Source organism: Galeopterus variegatus, unplaced genomic scaffold (assembly GCF_000696425.1).
Source record: "Galeopterus variegatus unplaced genomic scaffold, G_variegatus-3.0.2 Scaffold192, whole genome shotgun sequence".
Taxonomy (NCBI): Eukaryota; Metazoa; Chordata; class Mammalia; order Dermoptera; family Cynocephalidae; genus Galeopterus; species Galeopterus variegatus.
The window spans coordinates 512,646-529,858 of record NW_007726303.1 but is presented as its reverse complement, the minus strand read 5'-3'; the positions used below and the strand labels follow the sequence as shown (position 1 = coordinate 529,858).

The 17,213-nt window shown below is 45.3% G+C and overlaps 2 protein-coding genes across 2 annotated transcripts in view; one reads left to right on the top strand and one right to left on the bottom strand.

The window, feature by feature from the left end:
• Nucleotides 1–4,185: 4,185 nt before the first annotated feature.
• FBXO40 (F-box protein 40) lies at nt 4,186–10,590 on the top strand. The gene is made up of 4 exons (XM_008564915.1): nt 4,186–4,209; nt 4,634–4,687; nt 5,475–7,391; nt 10,375–10,590. Exons 1-4 carry the CDS (start codon nt 4,186–4,188, stop codon nt 10,588–10,590), a joined length of 2,211 nt encoding a protein of 736 aa, XP_008563137.1.
• Nucleotides 10,591–15,255: 4,665 nt separating this feature from the next.
• HCLS1 (hematopoietic cell-specific Lyn substrate 1) overlaps nt 15,256–17,213 on the bottom strand; it is a 21,987-nt gene continuing 20,029 nt past the window's right edge. Inside the window, exons 9-12 of the mRNA XM_008564906.1 lie at nt 16,995–17,099; nt 16,258–16,477; nt 16,039–16,110; nt 15,256–15,858 (exon numbers count right to left, since the gene is read on the bottom strand). Coding sequence (XP_008563128.1) covers nt 15,722–15,858; nt 16,039–16,110; nt 16,258–16,477; nt 16,995–17,099 — 534 coding nt within the window. The 3' untranslated portion in view covers nt 15,256–15,721. The remainder of the gene's footprint in view (nt 15,859–16,038; nt 16,111–16,257; nt 16,478–16,994; nt 17,100–17,213) is intronic.

Here is a 17,213-nt window from a genome sequence, read left to right as displayed (position 1 = left end):
ACCAGGATGATTGGTCACCCTGCTTCCCCAGCAATCATTAGATTACCACGAATTCTGTATTGACTCTTATCTTGGTGGGAACAACTTCCCCCAGATATACAACAAAAGGTTCAGATGTGATTTTTTTTAAGCCCTTAAGCTATATTTATCTTCTTCCTTCCTTCCACTACCAAACTTCTCCAAAGAGTCTTCTTCACTCACTGTCTTTCTGCTCAGCTCATGTCCTCTCTCAAAGTCACTCATCTGGTGTAGCTCCAGAGCCTGGCAGAGGATCTTTAAATAGCAGTATTAAAAAAAGAGAACATTGGGCCGGCCCGGTGGCGCACTGCTACAGTGCGCCATAGCTCCAGAGCCTGGCAGAGGATCTTTAAATAGCAGTATTAAAAAAAGAGAACATTGGGCCAGCCCGGTGGCGCACTGCTACAGTGCGCCACTTGGAAGCGCGGTGGCGCTCCCGCCGAGGGTTCGGATCCCACATACAGACCGGTTCCCGCTCACTGGCTGAGCGAGGTGTGGGCGCAACACCGAGGGTTGCGATCCCGTTGCCGGTCCCGGTCCGGTACAGGCGCAACACTGAGGGTTGCGATCGGTTGCCGGACACGAAAAAAAAAAAAAAAGAGAACATGCATTGTTGTCTCTTAAAGAGATATTTGCCAATAACTTCAATGAGATGGAGAGCAATAAGGCTCTACCACAAATGTTTCCAGCTTCAATAACACTGTTCCCAAGAACCATACTCCATAGCGCTGAAGGGTAAGAAATGTCTGGGTTTGGAGTGCACCACCAGTGTCCCTCCAGCCAGACACATCCCTGGTGCTGCTGGGACAGAGTTCTCACTAAACGCGTGGAGCACACAGACCTTCCTTTCCCCTCCCAGGGACTGGGCTCTACTTCGTGACATAGCAGGCTGACAGATATGAAGTTGGACATTCCTGGTGCTGGTAGCTTTTTTCACACAGCTTTACTCCATTTGTGATCTGACTCTTCTTTCCCATCTGAAAACCAGTAGGGGACTCTGAGTCATCCAGACTCCATCCTTATTTATGAATTTCTCTTCTGAATGGAAAGCAGATGGTCACATTCTCCCAGCCAGGACACAGGCCCTGTCAACACTGAAGTATGTGCTTAATGGCTTTCCCCTCTCCTCTTCCAGCCATGGTTTGAACAGCCAAGAGTCCCCATGAAAAGCTGAAATGCCACATTTGCTGTCGTGAGCTCTTTCGGGACCTCCCATAAGCATGGCGTTATCGTCATTGTTTTTAATTTTGAAGTAGCACTGAGGCTCACTCTTTTGTCTACATCTGCAACAACATAGTCCTGACTTTTTTGGCTCTCCTGTCTTTTCTTCTCTGGCTCTATTTCTTCCTAATGCCCCCAGAAGTGGTCATACTGGGCTATGACCAAATACTTCATGGCTCAGATTTCTATTCTGATGGGGATCTGAACCCTTGACCTTGGTGTTAGCACCACACTGTAACCAGCTGAGCTAACTGGATAGCACCTCCCAAAAATTTAAACAAAATACTAATAGTTACCAATGTTGAGAATGAGTCACCTAAATTTTCTTACTATTTGTTGGTTTTAGAAGCTATGTAATATAAAATATATCTTCTTTTAATGAAAACCCATAAGCTAAAAATTAAAATTTTTTGAGCTTATTTTCTATGCAAAATAATCACATCATAATTAATATTTTGATTTCTTTCTATTTCCTTCTATCTTTGTTTTTTAAATAATTTACGTACCAATCACTATGTGTAATTACATTCTCTAAAAATTATGGTTGAAATATAAATAAAATTTACCATTTTAAAGTGTAAAAAAATAAAATCAGATCATTTGGTGGATAAGTAGGGAAAAAAAAAAGATTTCTATTCTTTGTTCCCACTTCCCCAATTATGGCTTCCTCTCTCACTTTTAAGTGGATAATTCTCAAATCTGTATTGCTGCATTCTGATCCCTCATCTTCCTATCCACATGATCTGTCACCACCTTAAGGATCTTGTATTAAACTTGGGAGACCCATCTTTCCTCCCATAATAGTTCCCTCTTCAGACCTCTGCTTTTCTCAGAATTATAGCCAACATTATCTTTTCTTTATTCAAAATCTTGGCATCAACTTTGACTCTTCTTTCCTCATCTCCTGTCTCATTGTGCCTTCTTCTACTGTCATCAGTCCCGTCCATTCAAGCCTCCATCACATTCTCTACATAGCAGTTTCTAACTCTAGCTCCTCCGACTGCATCCATCACTCCACCACTCCTAGTTAACACTCGAATTACTCCTCATGGTTAAATTGTTCATTACTGTCAACCAAATAATTTCAGATGCTTAGGCTGATACTTAAGTATTTCTATAGTAAGTCCACAATGGATTTTTTTTTTCCAGGAGTGACTGGAATACAGCAGGAGTCTACCTGCACATTAAATTGCATGTTAAAAGATCCAGTGGCTGAACAAAAAATAAAGATGTGTTCTTTGCTTCATCCTATTCTGCTTTATTTCAGTCTATTTTAGTCTGCTCAGGCTGCTATAACAAAATACCATAGACTGGGTGGCTTATAAACAACAGAAATTTGTTTTTCACAGTTCTGGAGGCTGGGAAGTCCAAGATCAAGATGCTGGCAGAATCAGTGTCTGGTGAAGGTCTGCTTCCTGGTTCATGAATAGCCGTCCTTTCACTGTGTCCTCACATGGCACAAGTAGCAAAGAAACTCCCTCAGCCTTTTATAAAGGGCACTAACTCCATTCATTAGGGCTCTGCCCTCATGACCCAATCACCTCCCAAAGGAACCCCATCTTCAAATACCATCACATTGGGGATTAGGTTTCATACTATGAATTCTGGGGGCACACAAACATTCAAACTATAGCTCTGGGGGCACACAAACATTCAAACAGTTCAACCCTCTTGGCTCTGTTTAGCTTCTTCTCTGGCTTCAACACCTCAGTTTATCTTCTTCTGGGACCTAAACCTGTTTGATGTTCTGGCTTGCAACTTCTCATCTGCCTCCTGACTCAGGCTGACTATTAGGAGGATAAAGCAATCTGGTACAATCCCTCTGTCACTCTCAGTAGCCCCACCAGTCTCTAGAACAGGGATTCTCACTGATTAATGTGCATCACAATCAGATGGGGAGCGTGTTAAGAAAATGAATTCTAGGACACACCCCCTCATTCAGGTAGGGGTGCTGACAGCATCTACAACAGGGCAATCCAATAGGACTTCCTCTGAAGATGGAAATATTCTATTCTGTGTTGTCCAGTAGAGTAGCTACTAGCCATATGTGGCTCTTTGAGCACTTGAAATGTGGATAGAGTGACTGAGGAACTAAATTATTAATTTTATTTCATTTTGATTAAATAGTCATGTGTAGCTGGTGGCTATAGGTTTAACAAGTAACACAGGTGATTGTAATGAACAATTATGTTTAAGAATCATGTTTACAAGCAGTCCAGGTGAACCTTATGCTCACTTACTGGCACATGGTAGGTAATCAACAAGTGTTTGTTGAATAGATGGATGGATGAACCATTGAATAAATGAATGAACCAGACTATAATTCCCTTGAGATTTAAGGCTGCCTCTTCTGGAAAACAAAAGTTGGGGGACTCTTCCAAATTAAAAGAGGCTAAAAAGACTTAACAACCAAGCATTAAGTAGCTTTCCCAAAGTCCCAGAGCTACCCACCTGTACAGCCAGGACTGAAGCCTGTGCGGTCTGCCTCCTAACCACTGCACATCCCATCACTCAAAAAACCTGCATCTCCGCTTTCTCTGGAAAAATCAGAAGATCTGGCAACACATTCCCACATGGGACCAATTGACCAGAGCTGAGTAGCATCGTTCTCCTGAAGGCAGGAATCTTCTCTTCCTCTTGACAGAGTCCCCACTCAGCCTGCTGCTGGGGCCTTTGACCCCTGCACTAGCCACAGCGCAGCTGAATATACCTCGGTGAACGGCACATGATAGGTATTCCACAGACACTTATACGCTGCCCCAGACCAAGTTGGATTTCAGACTGACCTCTAAGTAGACATAATGTCCCAGTGAGAGAGAAGGTTAGGAGGTAAGATTGGGGGCCAGACTGAGGGCAGGGAGGGTGTTTGGAATGCTAGGATAATTGTCGGTAGACAACGGAGAAACGTTACAGGAAGCAGAAATTTAAACATCCATGGTTGGTAACATGCCCCATCAGAATGCAGTGTGGGTCAGTGAAAAGAGCATGGGCCCACATGGCCTGGGTTGGAAGCCTGGTTCCTTTTCTTATCTGCTGTGTGACCGTGGACAAGTTACTAAACTCCTTCAAGCTTCCATTCCCTTAACTGTAAAGTGGTGGCAATGACACTCCCAGGGTGGTGAAAGGAATTTAAGTGAGAAAGTATGTGAAGTCTGTTTGTCCCCTGTTAATATAGGAAACCATAATACTTTTCTTACTAATCACTCATATTCATATTTTCATGTTTCCCCCTAGAGTTAAGAAACAAGAAGAAATTGGGAAGCTATGGTAAGTACCAGGTGCTTACTGGAGCGTCACTTTCAGAGGTCCAGGTCTGACTTTATTTAGCCTGTAGCCCAAGCAGATGGCAGACTTATCCTTATGGTTTGGTAATATTTTTTGGCTTTTTCTCAAGCTGGAGATGCTGAATAAAACCTGGAAGAAATTGATGCAGAGTAAGGGAAAAGCAGTAAGTTGAGCAAAAATTTTTAGTGAAAATTTTAAAATAAAATAACAAAATAAGTCAGCAACAATCTAAATAGCTAACAGTCCCTTCATTCAGCAAATATTACTGAGCACCTACAATGGCCCAGGCCCCATGCAAGGTGCTGGAGATGCGAATGTGAGCAAAACCAGACGCGGCTCCTGTCTCTCAGCAGGCCTCTCTGGTGGTAGTCAGTCAAATGAATGACAGCACAGCCATGTTCTGGAATGTTACACTGCCATTACCAAGAGAGTTTGCAAGGAATAATTAATAAAACAGTCTAGTCTCATGTTAAAAAGCAGGATGCAAACCTGTATTCATAGTATTAAGTATGTCATATAAATCACTCATAATCCACAACAAAAAAATGACAGTTGTCAACATTGTAGTCCATTACATCTAGCTTTTTCAAAATTCTAAACATATCTACTATATACATGGAATAAACTATCGGAAATTTTTTTTTTTTTTTAATATAAAGATGACCGGTAAGGGGATCTTAACCCTTGGCTTGGTGTTGTCAGCACCACGCTCAGCCAGTGAGCCTATTGGAAAATTTTTGAAAGAGTATTGATAGTTGTCATTTCTGGGTTGTGGGATTATGAATGGTTTTTGCTTTCTGCTCTATGATTTTCTATATAGTACAAGGTTTCCACAAAAAAACATGTATAAACAGGAAATAAGTCAGTTAAAACACAGTCACAGACATGCATACAGCTTCTCTTCCAGTGTTCATTTGTCTTCTCTTTCCCCTTGCCCTTGGCATGTCCAGGGCAGAGCACACAGGCCCCCACCTGGGCAGCACAGGCACTGTGAGGGATGCTTCAACCGCCACTGCCACGTTCCTGTGGAGCCCAATGTCTCCTGCCTGGTGATCAGCTGCCACCTACTCTGTGGTGCTACCTTCCACATGTGCAAAGAAGCAGAGCATGAGCTCCTCTGCCCTTTAGAGCAGGTCCCGTGCCTCAACTCTGAATATGGCTGCCCCCTTTCCATGTCTCGCCACAAGCTGGCCAAGCACCTGCAGATGTGCCCCGCCAGTGTGGTCTGCTGCTCCATGGAGTGGAACCGCTGGCCAAATGTGGACTCTGAAACAACCCTTCATGAGAACATCATGAAAGAAACCCCTAGTGAGGAGTGTTTAGACACAGCCCTGGCCCTCCAGGACCAGAAGGTCCTCTTCAGATCCTTGAAAATGGTAGAACTTTTCCCAGAAACTAGAGAGGCCACTGAGGAAGAACCAACTATAAATGGTGAAGCCAGTTGGGAGGAAATGGGAGGAGCAGTGGGTGGAGTGGAGGCCAGTTCATCACCACATGGCTGTCTGTCAGTAGCCAATGGGGAGATGGCAGAGCTGAGTCAAGAAGAACGAGAGGCATTAGCTAAAACCAAAGAAGGGGTGGACCTGGCCAAGTTTGGCAAGTGGGAAAATATGTTCAGCAAAGAGCATGCAGCCTCTGCGTTAACAAATTCATCAGTGAGCTGTGACAGCAAGAGCAGGAATGGCCCAGGGATAGAACAGATTTCCAGTGGCAATACTGTGGTAGATGGGGAGGGCACTGTTGAAGGGAGAGGACCGCAGGAAAACCAGAAGCAGCGGGAGTTTCATGCAACCGTGGAAAAGGCAGGGCTTGCCCCTTGGCAGGACGGTGTTCTGGAAAGACTGAAAACAGCTGTGGATGCAAAGGATTATAACATGTATCTAGTGCATAATGGGCGGATGCTTATTCACTTTGGTCAGATGCCTGCTTGTACACCTAAGGAGAAAGACTTTGTTTATGGCAATCTTGAGGCTCAGGAAGTTAAGACTGTTTACACCTTCAAAGTTCCTGTGAGCTACTGTGGAAAGCGAGCTCGAATTGGAGATGCTATGTCGCGTTGTAGGCCAAGTGAACACAAGGCAGTAGATACTTCAGATCTGGGGATCACTGTGGAGGATCTGCCAAAATCCGACCTCATCAAGACCACCCTCCAGTGTGCTTTGGAAAGAGAACTCAAAGGTCATGTCATCTCGGAATCCAGGAGCATTGATGGGCTCTTCATGGATTTTGCCACACAGACATATAACTTTGAGCCAGAACAGTTCTCCTCTGGGACAGTGCTGGCTGACCTCCTCACCACTGCCAACCCAGGGGGACTTCACGTGGAGCTCCACAGTGAGTGTGTGACCCGAAGACACAATAAGAGCAGCTCTGCCTTTACTTTCACTTGCAACAAATTCTTCAGGAGGGATGAATTCCCCCTGCACTTCAAGAATGTCCACACAGACATCCAGTCATGTCTCAATGGGTGGTTCCAGCATCGATGCCCCCTTGCCTACTTGGGATGTACGTTTGTTCAAAACCATTTCCGCCCCCCAGGGCAAAAGGCAAAAGTGATCTATAGTCAGGAACTCAAGACCTTTGCCATCAAGCCAGAGGTTGCTCCAGAGCTAAGTGAAGGAAGGAAGAACAACCATCTCTCAGACCATGGAGGAAAAAGCCAGAATTCTCTAACCAGCTTGCCCCTGGAGGTTTTGCAGTACATTGCTGGGTTCTTGGACAGCGTCAGCCTGTCCCAGCTCTCCCAGGTGTCTGTGCTGATGAGGAATATCTGTGCAACTTTGTTACAAGAGCGAGGGATGGTCCTTTTGCAGTGGAAGAAGAAGAGGTATTCCCATGGAGGCACCTCCTGGAGAGTCCACAGGGAGGCAAGTAAACACTCATTTACTTATTTATTCATTCATTTAACAAATATTTATTAAGAGCTTTCGATGTGCCAAGCACTGTACACCTCCTGGAGAGTCCACAGGGAGGCAAGTAAACACTCATTTACTTATTTATTCATTCATTCAACAAATATTTATTAAGAGCTTTCGATGTGCTAGTAGGGAAAACAGACATATAAATGTAAATAGCAATACAGATGGTAGTACCTGTTTATCCCTCTAGATGTATCCTAAATAGCTTCTGTTTGCTCACATGACATTCTCCATCCTTCTCCACCCTGGTCTGTCCTCTAGGAGGTTAATCTACAGATTGCCTCAACTGGCTCCTTTGACTTCCAGCTTCCAGTAGGGCTAATCTAAGAAGAGTGTGTCTGCAGGAGATGGGAGGGAGGGGAAGACTGATCTGCACATATCTATTCTGGCTTCCTCCCTGCCTGCCTGCTTCCTTTTATGACACTTTGGATTGGCCATGTCCCTCCATGGACAGTGGCTACATCAAGTGGTTCTTGCCACACAATTACTCATTCTGGGTTCCAATGACTCCCTTTCTCTTCCCCTTCAGGCCTAGGGCAATAACTCTCTGTATTGTTACTAGCCCTGGGTCATGCACTATGTCATGTGGCTTTTCTATACGCTGCCCACATTTTTATAAATAATTCCTTTTAAAAATTCTCTTCAAATTACCCAGTTTGAGTGTGCCATCTGTTTCCTGCTTGGATTGTGACTGATACAATAGGCCAACAAATTGCCCTCAGTCCCATGTCAACTAATTTTTTAGGACAGTTTTTTGCCTTTGATAAAGACATTTTGAAGTTCTAAGTGAATTTGGCCCACTAATTTCCTCAGGTTCAAATGCTTTTTTTAATTTTTCAAAAAAGCTGCTGTATAAATCAGAGAATCTTCCCCTTCAAAAAATCCTTGTTCCGGGCCGGCCCGTGGCTCACTCGGGAGAGTGCGGTGCTGATAACACCAAGGCCCCGGGTTCGGATCCCATGTAGAGATGGCCGGTTTGCTCGCTGGCTGAGCGTGGTGCTGACAACACCAAGTCAAGGGTTAAGATCCCCTTACCGGTCATCTTTAAAAAAAAAAAAAAAATCCTTGTTCCTTTTCCCAGATTGGGCCATGTTTAAGGTCAGAGTTATGATACAAATGTTTATAGTTTATGAAAGTGACCATTTTTCAAAAGTGGCAATTTGTTTGGAGAAAGGACATAATACCACCTCGGAAGTGCACCATAACTACAGGCATTGTGGCCTGCAGAGAATGAGGGAGAGACGAGATGGCCAAAAGTTCCTTTCAATTTGTTTGGAGAAAGGACATAATACCACCTCGGAAGTGCACCATAACTACAGGCATTGTGGACTGCAGAGAATGAGGGAGAGACGAGATGGCCAAAAGTTCCTTTCGGTATTTTTCAAGATGTGACTCACAGATGGGTCGACCATTCTGTGTAGCTCCTACCCAAACCAGTTGAGATAGACGAAATCATATGTGTTTTACCAGCACATACCTATTCGTGATTGTGTTCTCTGTTTTTTTACAAAAGCAATAGATAGGAAATACAAATACACCAGTTACAACTGTTGTGGTCCCTAGTGCTAATCCCAAGACCACAATTAGAGGTGCAATGAATAATTTCCCAGCACAGGCCAACCCTCCTACTAATCTCCTTAAATGAGGTTTCTCTGGGAAGTAGCAATATTTGTATCCAAAAATACTGAAGTTTGATGTGTAGTATCCAAAGAAATGGATTTGGTGGTATTTCTTCCCACATCAATAACAAAAATTAGCATTACATTGTGAAAACATCACAGGGTCACATCCTTTATTTTTCTGGATGTGGATAGTTGGGACTTGGTAGTCCACAGTCCAAGGGGCGCATTTGATGAGGGTCTTTTTCTGGATGGACTCTGCAGCAATGCAGGGTATCATGTGGCGAATGGCTTGAGCAAGAGAGCTGTTAGCCACTCAAATATCATTTAGAACAAACTAATTTCCTTGCAGAAAGGAATAAAGAAAATTTAGTTGGGGCTAGAGAATACTCATATTAAAATGGCTTTTTAAAATAAAAAAGGAAATAGTTCTAAGATCCCAGGAAACACTTTTCCTACATAGAAACAATGTAGAAACTGAGGGTGGAGTAGTCAGGTTGAAAGGGTATCAGATTATTCCTACCCTCATAACCAAATTTTAAAAATAGAGACTGCACCACATCCCACGTGGAAAGATCGGAAAGTATTTAATTGAGCACCAGACTCAGAATTCTCTTATGGGGTTCCTGTTCTAGTGAGACCCTTATAAATTAGGATACTTTTAATTTCAAATAATAGAAAACCAATCTAAGGTGGCATAAATAATAAAGGGAATTTATTGGCCAATATAACTGAAAAGTCCAAAAATAATGACTTCCGGTAAGGCTTGATCTAGCAGCTCAAAAAATGCCCCCAAATTACCTTTTTTGCTTTCCATTTCTTACCTCTACTTTCTCACTAATGGCTCCATTCTAAGACAGTTATCCCTTGGTGGTCCCTGGTGGCTGCTGGCAGCTCCTAGGACTGCAGCTTCACAGTTCAAGTATAGAAGGAAAGAGAATCTGCTTCTTGATATCTTAAACAGAAGTTCTGGAGAGTCGAGTGTGACTGGTACTAACTGTCCTGATTTGAACTGTGTGTCTATCTAGAACTAATCACTGCTGCTGGTGGGGGAGCAGCAGAGCATTTGTCAGTATGCTGATTGGTGTTAGTCATTCCTACACAACTACATGGCTGGCTGGGAAGATTATTAATTGGAAGGTGAACTAGGAATTGGATGCCGGGGAGGGAACTAACACATGTCTACAGCAGCCACTAAAACTGGAAGCTAAAAACAGGAAGAAAAGAAAGGCTTTTCTTTACATTAGTCAAAGAAAGCCAGCCTGAGGATATTGCTCCAGTGTTCACCTTTGAGCTTCTATCTTTCCCAACAGATCTGGCAGTTCAGCAGCCTCTTCTCCAAAATCAAGAGCTGGGATTTTAATGAAGTCACCTCCATGTCTGAGCACCTGAAGGCCTGTCCTTTCAACATTGTAGAGCACAAGACTGACCCCATACGTCTGACCAGCATGTGTCAATCCCGTAAGCAGGCCCGGGAGAGCTTAGTCTCCACCTTTAGAGCCAGACCACGAGGAAGACATGTCTGCTAAACATTCAGATTCCACTGTTCTTGGATTTCTCTGTGGAGTTATTGAAAGTAGGACAGAGAGTGGTTTTTGAGGACTCCCTACTGTATACTGCATATGTGCTTATCTGGGTGTACTGGAACACGCAATGTCTTTCAAACCCTCAGCAGTCACATAGGCCTAAGAATTTCTTAAGCCATGGCTTATACTTCCTAAGCCATGGCTTAAGAGTTTCTTAAGTTATGGCTTGTATTATAGTGCCATATGGATGACTTATTTCTTTTCTTTTCTTTTTTTTTCCTTTCCTAAAATAGATGAGTCCAAAGAGAAAATAAGTAACTTGAGGGCATTTGGAAGATGAACCTAAGTTTTTAGAAGAGAGAGCAATGAAGTCCCATAACCAGCACAGAACTGAGCTTTCACGCAGGGCTTTTTAGTTTACAAATCACCTTCCAATTCATGGGGAGGCAATGCAGGGACAGGACTGGGGTGCAGATAGTTACCTCCCAGTGCACCCAGGGTGAAGGGCACACAGCTGGAAGGCTCTAGAGCTGGGGCTATCTTGACAGTCAAGACTGGGGCTGCTTTTAGTCACCCTACTGCTTCTAAGCCCAGGTGGTCCCAATACAGCCAGACAGAGTAGATCTCTGATGGCTGAGCACTGCAGCCTCAACACCACAGGCCAAAAGATGAGGGGCAGAAATGAAGTCGCAGAGTTTGTTTATAAAATCTTGGCAACAGATAGAAGGAAAGCCTTGAAAAATGAAGGTAAATCCAAAGGAGACACTATTTATGGAGAAAATTAGGAAAAAAAAGCCACAAGCCTACTTTTTCACATTTCAGTAATGACTTAAGAGTTAAGGTTGCGGGCTGGCCCGGTGGCGCACTGGAGAGTGCGCCGCTTGATAGCATGGCGGCGCTCCCGCCAAGGCTTTGGATCCCATGTGGAAACCGGTTCCCGCTCACTGGCTGAGCGCGGTGCGGGCGCAACACCGAGGGTTGCGAGCCCATTACCAGTCAGTAAAAAAAGACAAAAAGGAGTGGAAACCGGTTCCCGCTCACTGGCTGAGCGCAGTGCGGGCGCAACACCGAGGGTTGCGAGCCCATTACCAGTCAGTAAAAAAAGACAAAAAGGAAAAAAAAAAAAGAGTTAAGGTTGCTTTCTTCTGAAAATTATATTCTAGGTTTGGGTTAGGGAGAGCATAGGCATAGCCCAGCACCACCCTGTGCTATCTGAAATGACTTCAATACACTAATACAAACCTCAGTGGTATGCCAGAATGCACGCCATAGCTCAAGGAGACCACGCATTTGGCAAAACCAGACAATGCCTTCTGCAGTTCCTGTGGAACCAGTCACTAGGTCCTAGACACCACTTGGGTACCCCAATGGGGGTCCTGGAGAGGAAGACATGTGAATATAATGGCTCCCTGAAATTGCTCCTACTTATTGGTGGTCATGCCACCAGCCTGTCAAAAATAGATGATACTGCTGTTTTGAGTAACAAACAGTGACTATAAGAGCAGAAGTAAAAAAAAAAAAAAAATACACAATAGAAACCAGCATCCCCTAAAGCAGGGTTTCTCAACCTCGGAACTACTGACATTTTGAACTGGATAATTCTTTGTTGTAAGGGACTGTCCTGTGTATTATATTATTTATATTATATTTAGCAGTATCCTTTGTCTCTATCCATTAAATGCCAGTAGCACCCCTACAGTGGTAACAACCAAGATGTCTCCAGATATTGCCAATTGTCCTCTGGGAGCAAAATGGCTCCTGGTTGGGAACCACTGTCCTAAAGGATGTCATACCACTGACCGGGAGTTAGTTTACACTTTTTTTCAGTACAGCAAAATTCTATCTCATGTAGCTATGCACGTGGTTATGATTTAATGAAGTTCTTCTTTACTTACTAAGTAGGTTTTAGACGTTCTAATTTTAAGTTGGGAACGAGATGGATCTGATTTGTTTGATATGGCTTCACGTCCTCGGGCCACATGCGAGAACCCATCTTTCAGCTCTCTCTGGGTAAACCTGAAGCCAGGAAAGTCGAGCTATTTGTCTCATGTTTATGTGCCTGTTACCTTAACTGGTGCCATTTCCCCAGCAGTTCTAGCAGTCCTTAAGCAAGTGAGGAATTGGGAGAAGGAAGGACAGTGGCATTGCAGGGAATCAGAGAACAAAGAATTTAGCCAACAAAAGAGTCTTGTCAGTCTGGCTTCTTGGTACGGTCTGGGTCTCTCTCTGAACAAGGTTCAGAGCTGGACCTTGTGGAAGTAGACGACACCTCTGAGAAGAGTCAAGAAGGCAGGAAAGCAAGTCCCAGACCAGAAATATGCTCATCTTTCCATTGTAATGTGCCCCTTGGTACTATTTGGTAATGTAATCTATTTTTCTTAATCCTTGTTGTTTCATTTATATTTCACACTTGTATATAAAGCGCCCTTTCTAAAAATATAACTAGAATGTAATCTAAGGTTTTATTCATTGAATATGAATGGCTGGAAACAACTAAATGCTGAAGTGGGAAAGAAGGAAGAGAGATCTGCAGGTATCAGTTCCATGTGTTTTGCAGCCAGTCCTTCCTCCATGGAGGAAGAAAGCTCCTGGAGTCCACTCATTTTATTAGAAAAAGAGAGAAAGGGGAACTATAGACCAACGGAGATGAAAATCAGGGGCTGTGGTTAGACAGATGAGAAGCAAGGTGCTATATAGAGAAAGACAGCGGAGGGCTTTCCCTTCACAATCTGCGTGGGAGGGGGCTTATAGACCAACGGAGATGAAAATCAGGGGCTGTGGTTAGACAGATGAGAAGCAAGGTGCTATTTAGAGAAAGACAGCGGAGGGCTTTCCCTTCACAATCTGCGTGGGAGGGGGCTGCCCAGGTTCAGGAGAGCAGTGAGGCACTGCCCCCAGCTGCTCTGTGGCTTTCAGCTCACTTTCTTCTCCCGATGGCTGCCTTCAGAGCAGTATCGAATCCACCTCATCAAGTGCATCCTGTATCTAATTACATATGTTGCAGGAAGCCAGGGTATTACTGGTATCCCCTGGTCCATAGAAAGGAGCACATTTTATGGTGAGAGGGCAGATGGAGTCAAAGGGAAGTCTTTCAGAGAGACTGTGGATTGGACAGCGATGGTTTGATCAGTGAGATGAGGCTGTAGTGAGCCGCATGTGCCCCCAGTGTTGTCTGATAGAGGCATGACAGCTAGACATGGCTTCAGATTAAGAAGCAGCTGAGGAGGTGAAGAGGGACTGTATACACAGGAATAGGAGCCTGGATGGAGAGATTCTACAAGCACAGCCCTGGTGAATATCACTGCCAAGAAAGACATCCAGAGCAGAGGTCAGCCGAACATGCGGGGCGAGGACCTTGCTGCCTTAGTAGCATGGGGATCTGGAAAAGAAGCTTCTGTCTTATAATGAAGGGAAAAGTGAAATGCAAGGTGGAACTTGGAGATGTATCAGGAAAACCACTGGAAAAGTCTTATTTATGTATGTGTAAAGTCAAATCAAACTGAAATGAAGAATGAGATTGTGTACATCTATGGTGACTTACCTCCATGTACTGGAAATCCCAATGTCTCTATAAGAGGAAATAAAAGCTGCTTCGCACTCTGAGACGTTAACTGGGTGAATCTTGTGAGTTAGATCTAGAGATAGATTTGTGATTCACAAGCATAGACATCATCATTGAAACCAAGAAGTGTATATCTTGAAGAAAAGCCAAGGAACAAGCCTGAGGGACGCAGGGCTCTAGACACATGGGCAGCTCACCAACTCTTTGAAGTCTGGAGCAACTGTGGGTCTCAGCCTCTAATCCAGCCCTTCCTTGATCCCGGTGCCTTCTCTCTCTTTGAAAGCTGGACCCAACTTTGACAGTAGTAACAGCACAGACTTCTATGTGCTACCAACCAAGTCTCTCCCTTTTGTTTTGATTTTGCCCTAAGATCTCCTATCTCTTACCTTGCTGAGGCTCAGCACAATGGCCTGGGGCCAGGATAAACCTGCCTTGCCCTGGCCTCCCATTTTCCCTTACCCCCGTATTTTGCTTAGTGATTCACTTTTTGCCAGTCACTGGCTGTGCAAATGTCCTTTCTTCTTTTCCTATCTGCCTCCTGTCTGGACTACCCAGCAGCATCACACACTTCCTCCATCCATCCTCTTTCCTGGCCACTAATTTCAGTCTTCCAGCTGCAAGGAATCCTGGACTTTCTTGAGCAGAGGCTACTGCCTTTGGCTCCAAATTCTCTTAAACATCACCTGAGTTTGTTCTTTAGCTTTAGTCTTTCCTGTTGCCAAACCTCCCTTTTCTTTCTTCCTATCCCCTAACTTGCTCTTTCCCCTCAAGAACCACTGCATCCTGAAAAAGTGTGGTCATTACTCCCAGGAAGAAGGTGACTGGCCTCCCACAACTGCTAAAGGCAGTAAAAGTTGAACTGACTTGATGTGGATACCACTTGGCCCTGTTACTTTACCTTACAGCCATCCCACAGGCTGATCTGTTTTGGACTGGGTTTAAAGTGTGGTCTAAGGAACAAGCCTAGCCCCTGACATCCAGGGTGCAGGGGGATGGGCAGTGGTAAGAGGGAGTCATCTGGATATAACTGAAAGAGGGAAGAAGAATTGGAACTATGAGAGTCAGGGCCATTGAGGGTTGCACAAAAAATACTATTTACCTCAACATAGCAGTTCATAAATGCTGAACCATAGTCCAACTTTATTTCCAATTTTAGGACTGAGCAGAGAGAAGGTTCAGAGATATCTCTGCAGGGGAGGAAGGTGGACAAATAGCACAACCAAGCAAACCAGGCAATCTAGACATACCTTGCCAGGTAAGCAAACCTGGGAAGCCCAGAGCTCACAAGGAAGGACAGCAGAGCTTAGGGTGTGTGTTGGGAGGGCACTCATGCAGAAGGAGGCGCGACCACAAGATAATGTCCATGAGTTCATACAGGTTAGAGAGGACACTGAGAGGAAGAAGAGCCCCTTCCTCATGCTGACTGCCCCAAGCACTTAATGAAGTAGGAGAGGGAAGTCTGTCCAGAACCTCAGGCAACCTGAGTATCCTGTTGGAGCAGGAATCGGGAGGCGGTGGAGCAAAGCCACTTTGGACCTGGGAAGTCACAGCTGCAGTAGACGTGAGGACCAGTCACTGTACGAGCTTGACATAATTTGCTGGGAAGAGTCCGAAGTGGCCACGGCAACGTCCCCGCCACCAGCCCTCGTCCACCATCTCAATGTCAGTGATGATGTCCTCTGGATCAAAGGAAAGCTCATCACTTCCCTCTGGGGAGAAAGTTGAGGGGACATTAGAATGGTCACAGAGGAATCCCTCCATCCCCATGCCCACCCTAAACCTCGGGGAGGGAAACAGAACTGGCCTTCTTCTTGATGCCAAGACTGGGCCCTTCCCTGACTCCCAGAATCCATCCCCCTCTCTTGTATCAGGGGCCTCCCCCAACCTACCTCCTTGGTAATCATACAGGGCTACAGCTGAGATTCCCATGGCCCCAGCCCCAACTGGGCAGCCTGAAGATCCTGCATAATGAGAAATATCAACATGGCCTCACCAACGGGGGAAAGGCAAACAGAGACACATCCTGCTGGACAACGGGAAAATTTCTTTCTGCTACCCTCCCCTAGACCTGAGCAAATTCAGGGACTGCTTCTCCCCCCACCACTTACCCGTCACAGCAGAGGGCCAGGAGGAATCCTCAGGCTCGAGCACATCCTCATAGTCCCCCTCTTGCTCATCATCCTGCTCATGCCTGTCCATCTCCCCAACATCCTCATAGTCATTCTCAGGCTCAGGCTCAGGCTCAGGCTCTGCTTCATACACTGGCTCCTCCTCCAGCTGGAGGCCTTCCAGAGTCCTAGGAGGCAGCGCTGGGGGCTCCTCATGATCCTGAGAAGAGACAGTGTGGAGCAGGGTGACTTCCACTCACCAGGAGGACTCAATGAGGACTGCTAAGACCCCCACCCTTCTCCGCCCTACGTCTTCCACCCTCCAGCCCGCCTTCACCTGACAGCATCTCCTAGGGAACACAGCCTGTCACCCATCTTTATTCCTCAACCTCCCAAACCCACCCACTCAAAACACCTACCCAGAGATGATGGGAGGAAGATGTAAAAGAAGTGAGGGGAGGGAAGCAGAAAGCAAATCAAATTCCTCAGAAAACCAGGAAAATATTGAAGCAAAAGCACATTGTTGAGATAACCATATTTTTGAGATACCACATTGTTGAGACGACCAGCTGCTCTGGTTTGCCCAGGACTGGGGAGTTCCTGCGAATTCAGGACTTTCAGTGCTAAGACCACAATAGTCCCAGGCAAACCAGAATGGTTGGTCACCTCGTACAGCCCACCATCCTAAGAGATGACGGAATGGGGTAGGGGCAGAGAATCTTTGGGGTTCTGCTTACCTCCTGGGGATTCTGCCTTGTGGGCAGGGAGGGCACTGGGTGTTCCCTGCAGGTTCTCACTGGCTCGGGCTCTGATGATGGATGACTCTCTGCTGGAGGCCAGGCCTGTGGACAATGAGGCCTCTCTCCAGTCAGCAAGCCTCCGTCTTCACTCTTACACTTACCAGGAACACCCCCCCCCCCTGCTCTCCGCCAACCCAGATGGAACCCATCCCTCGT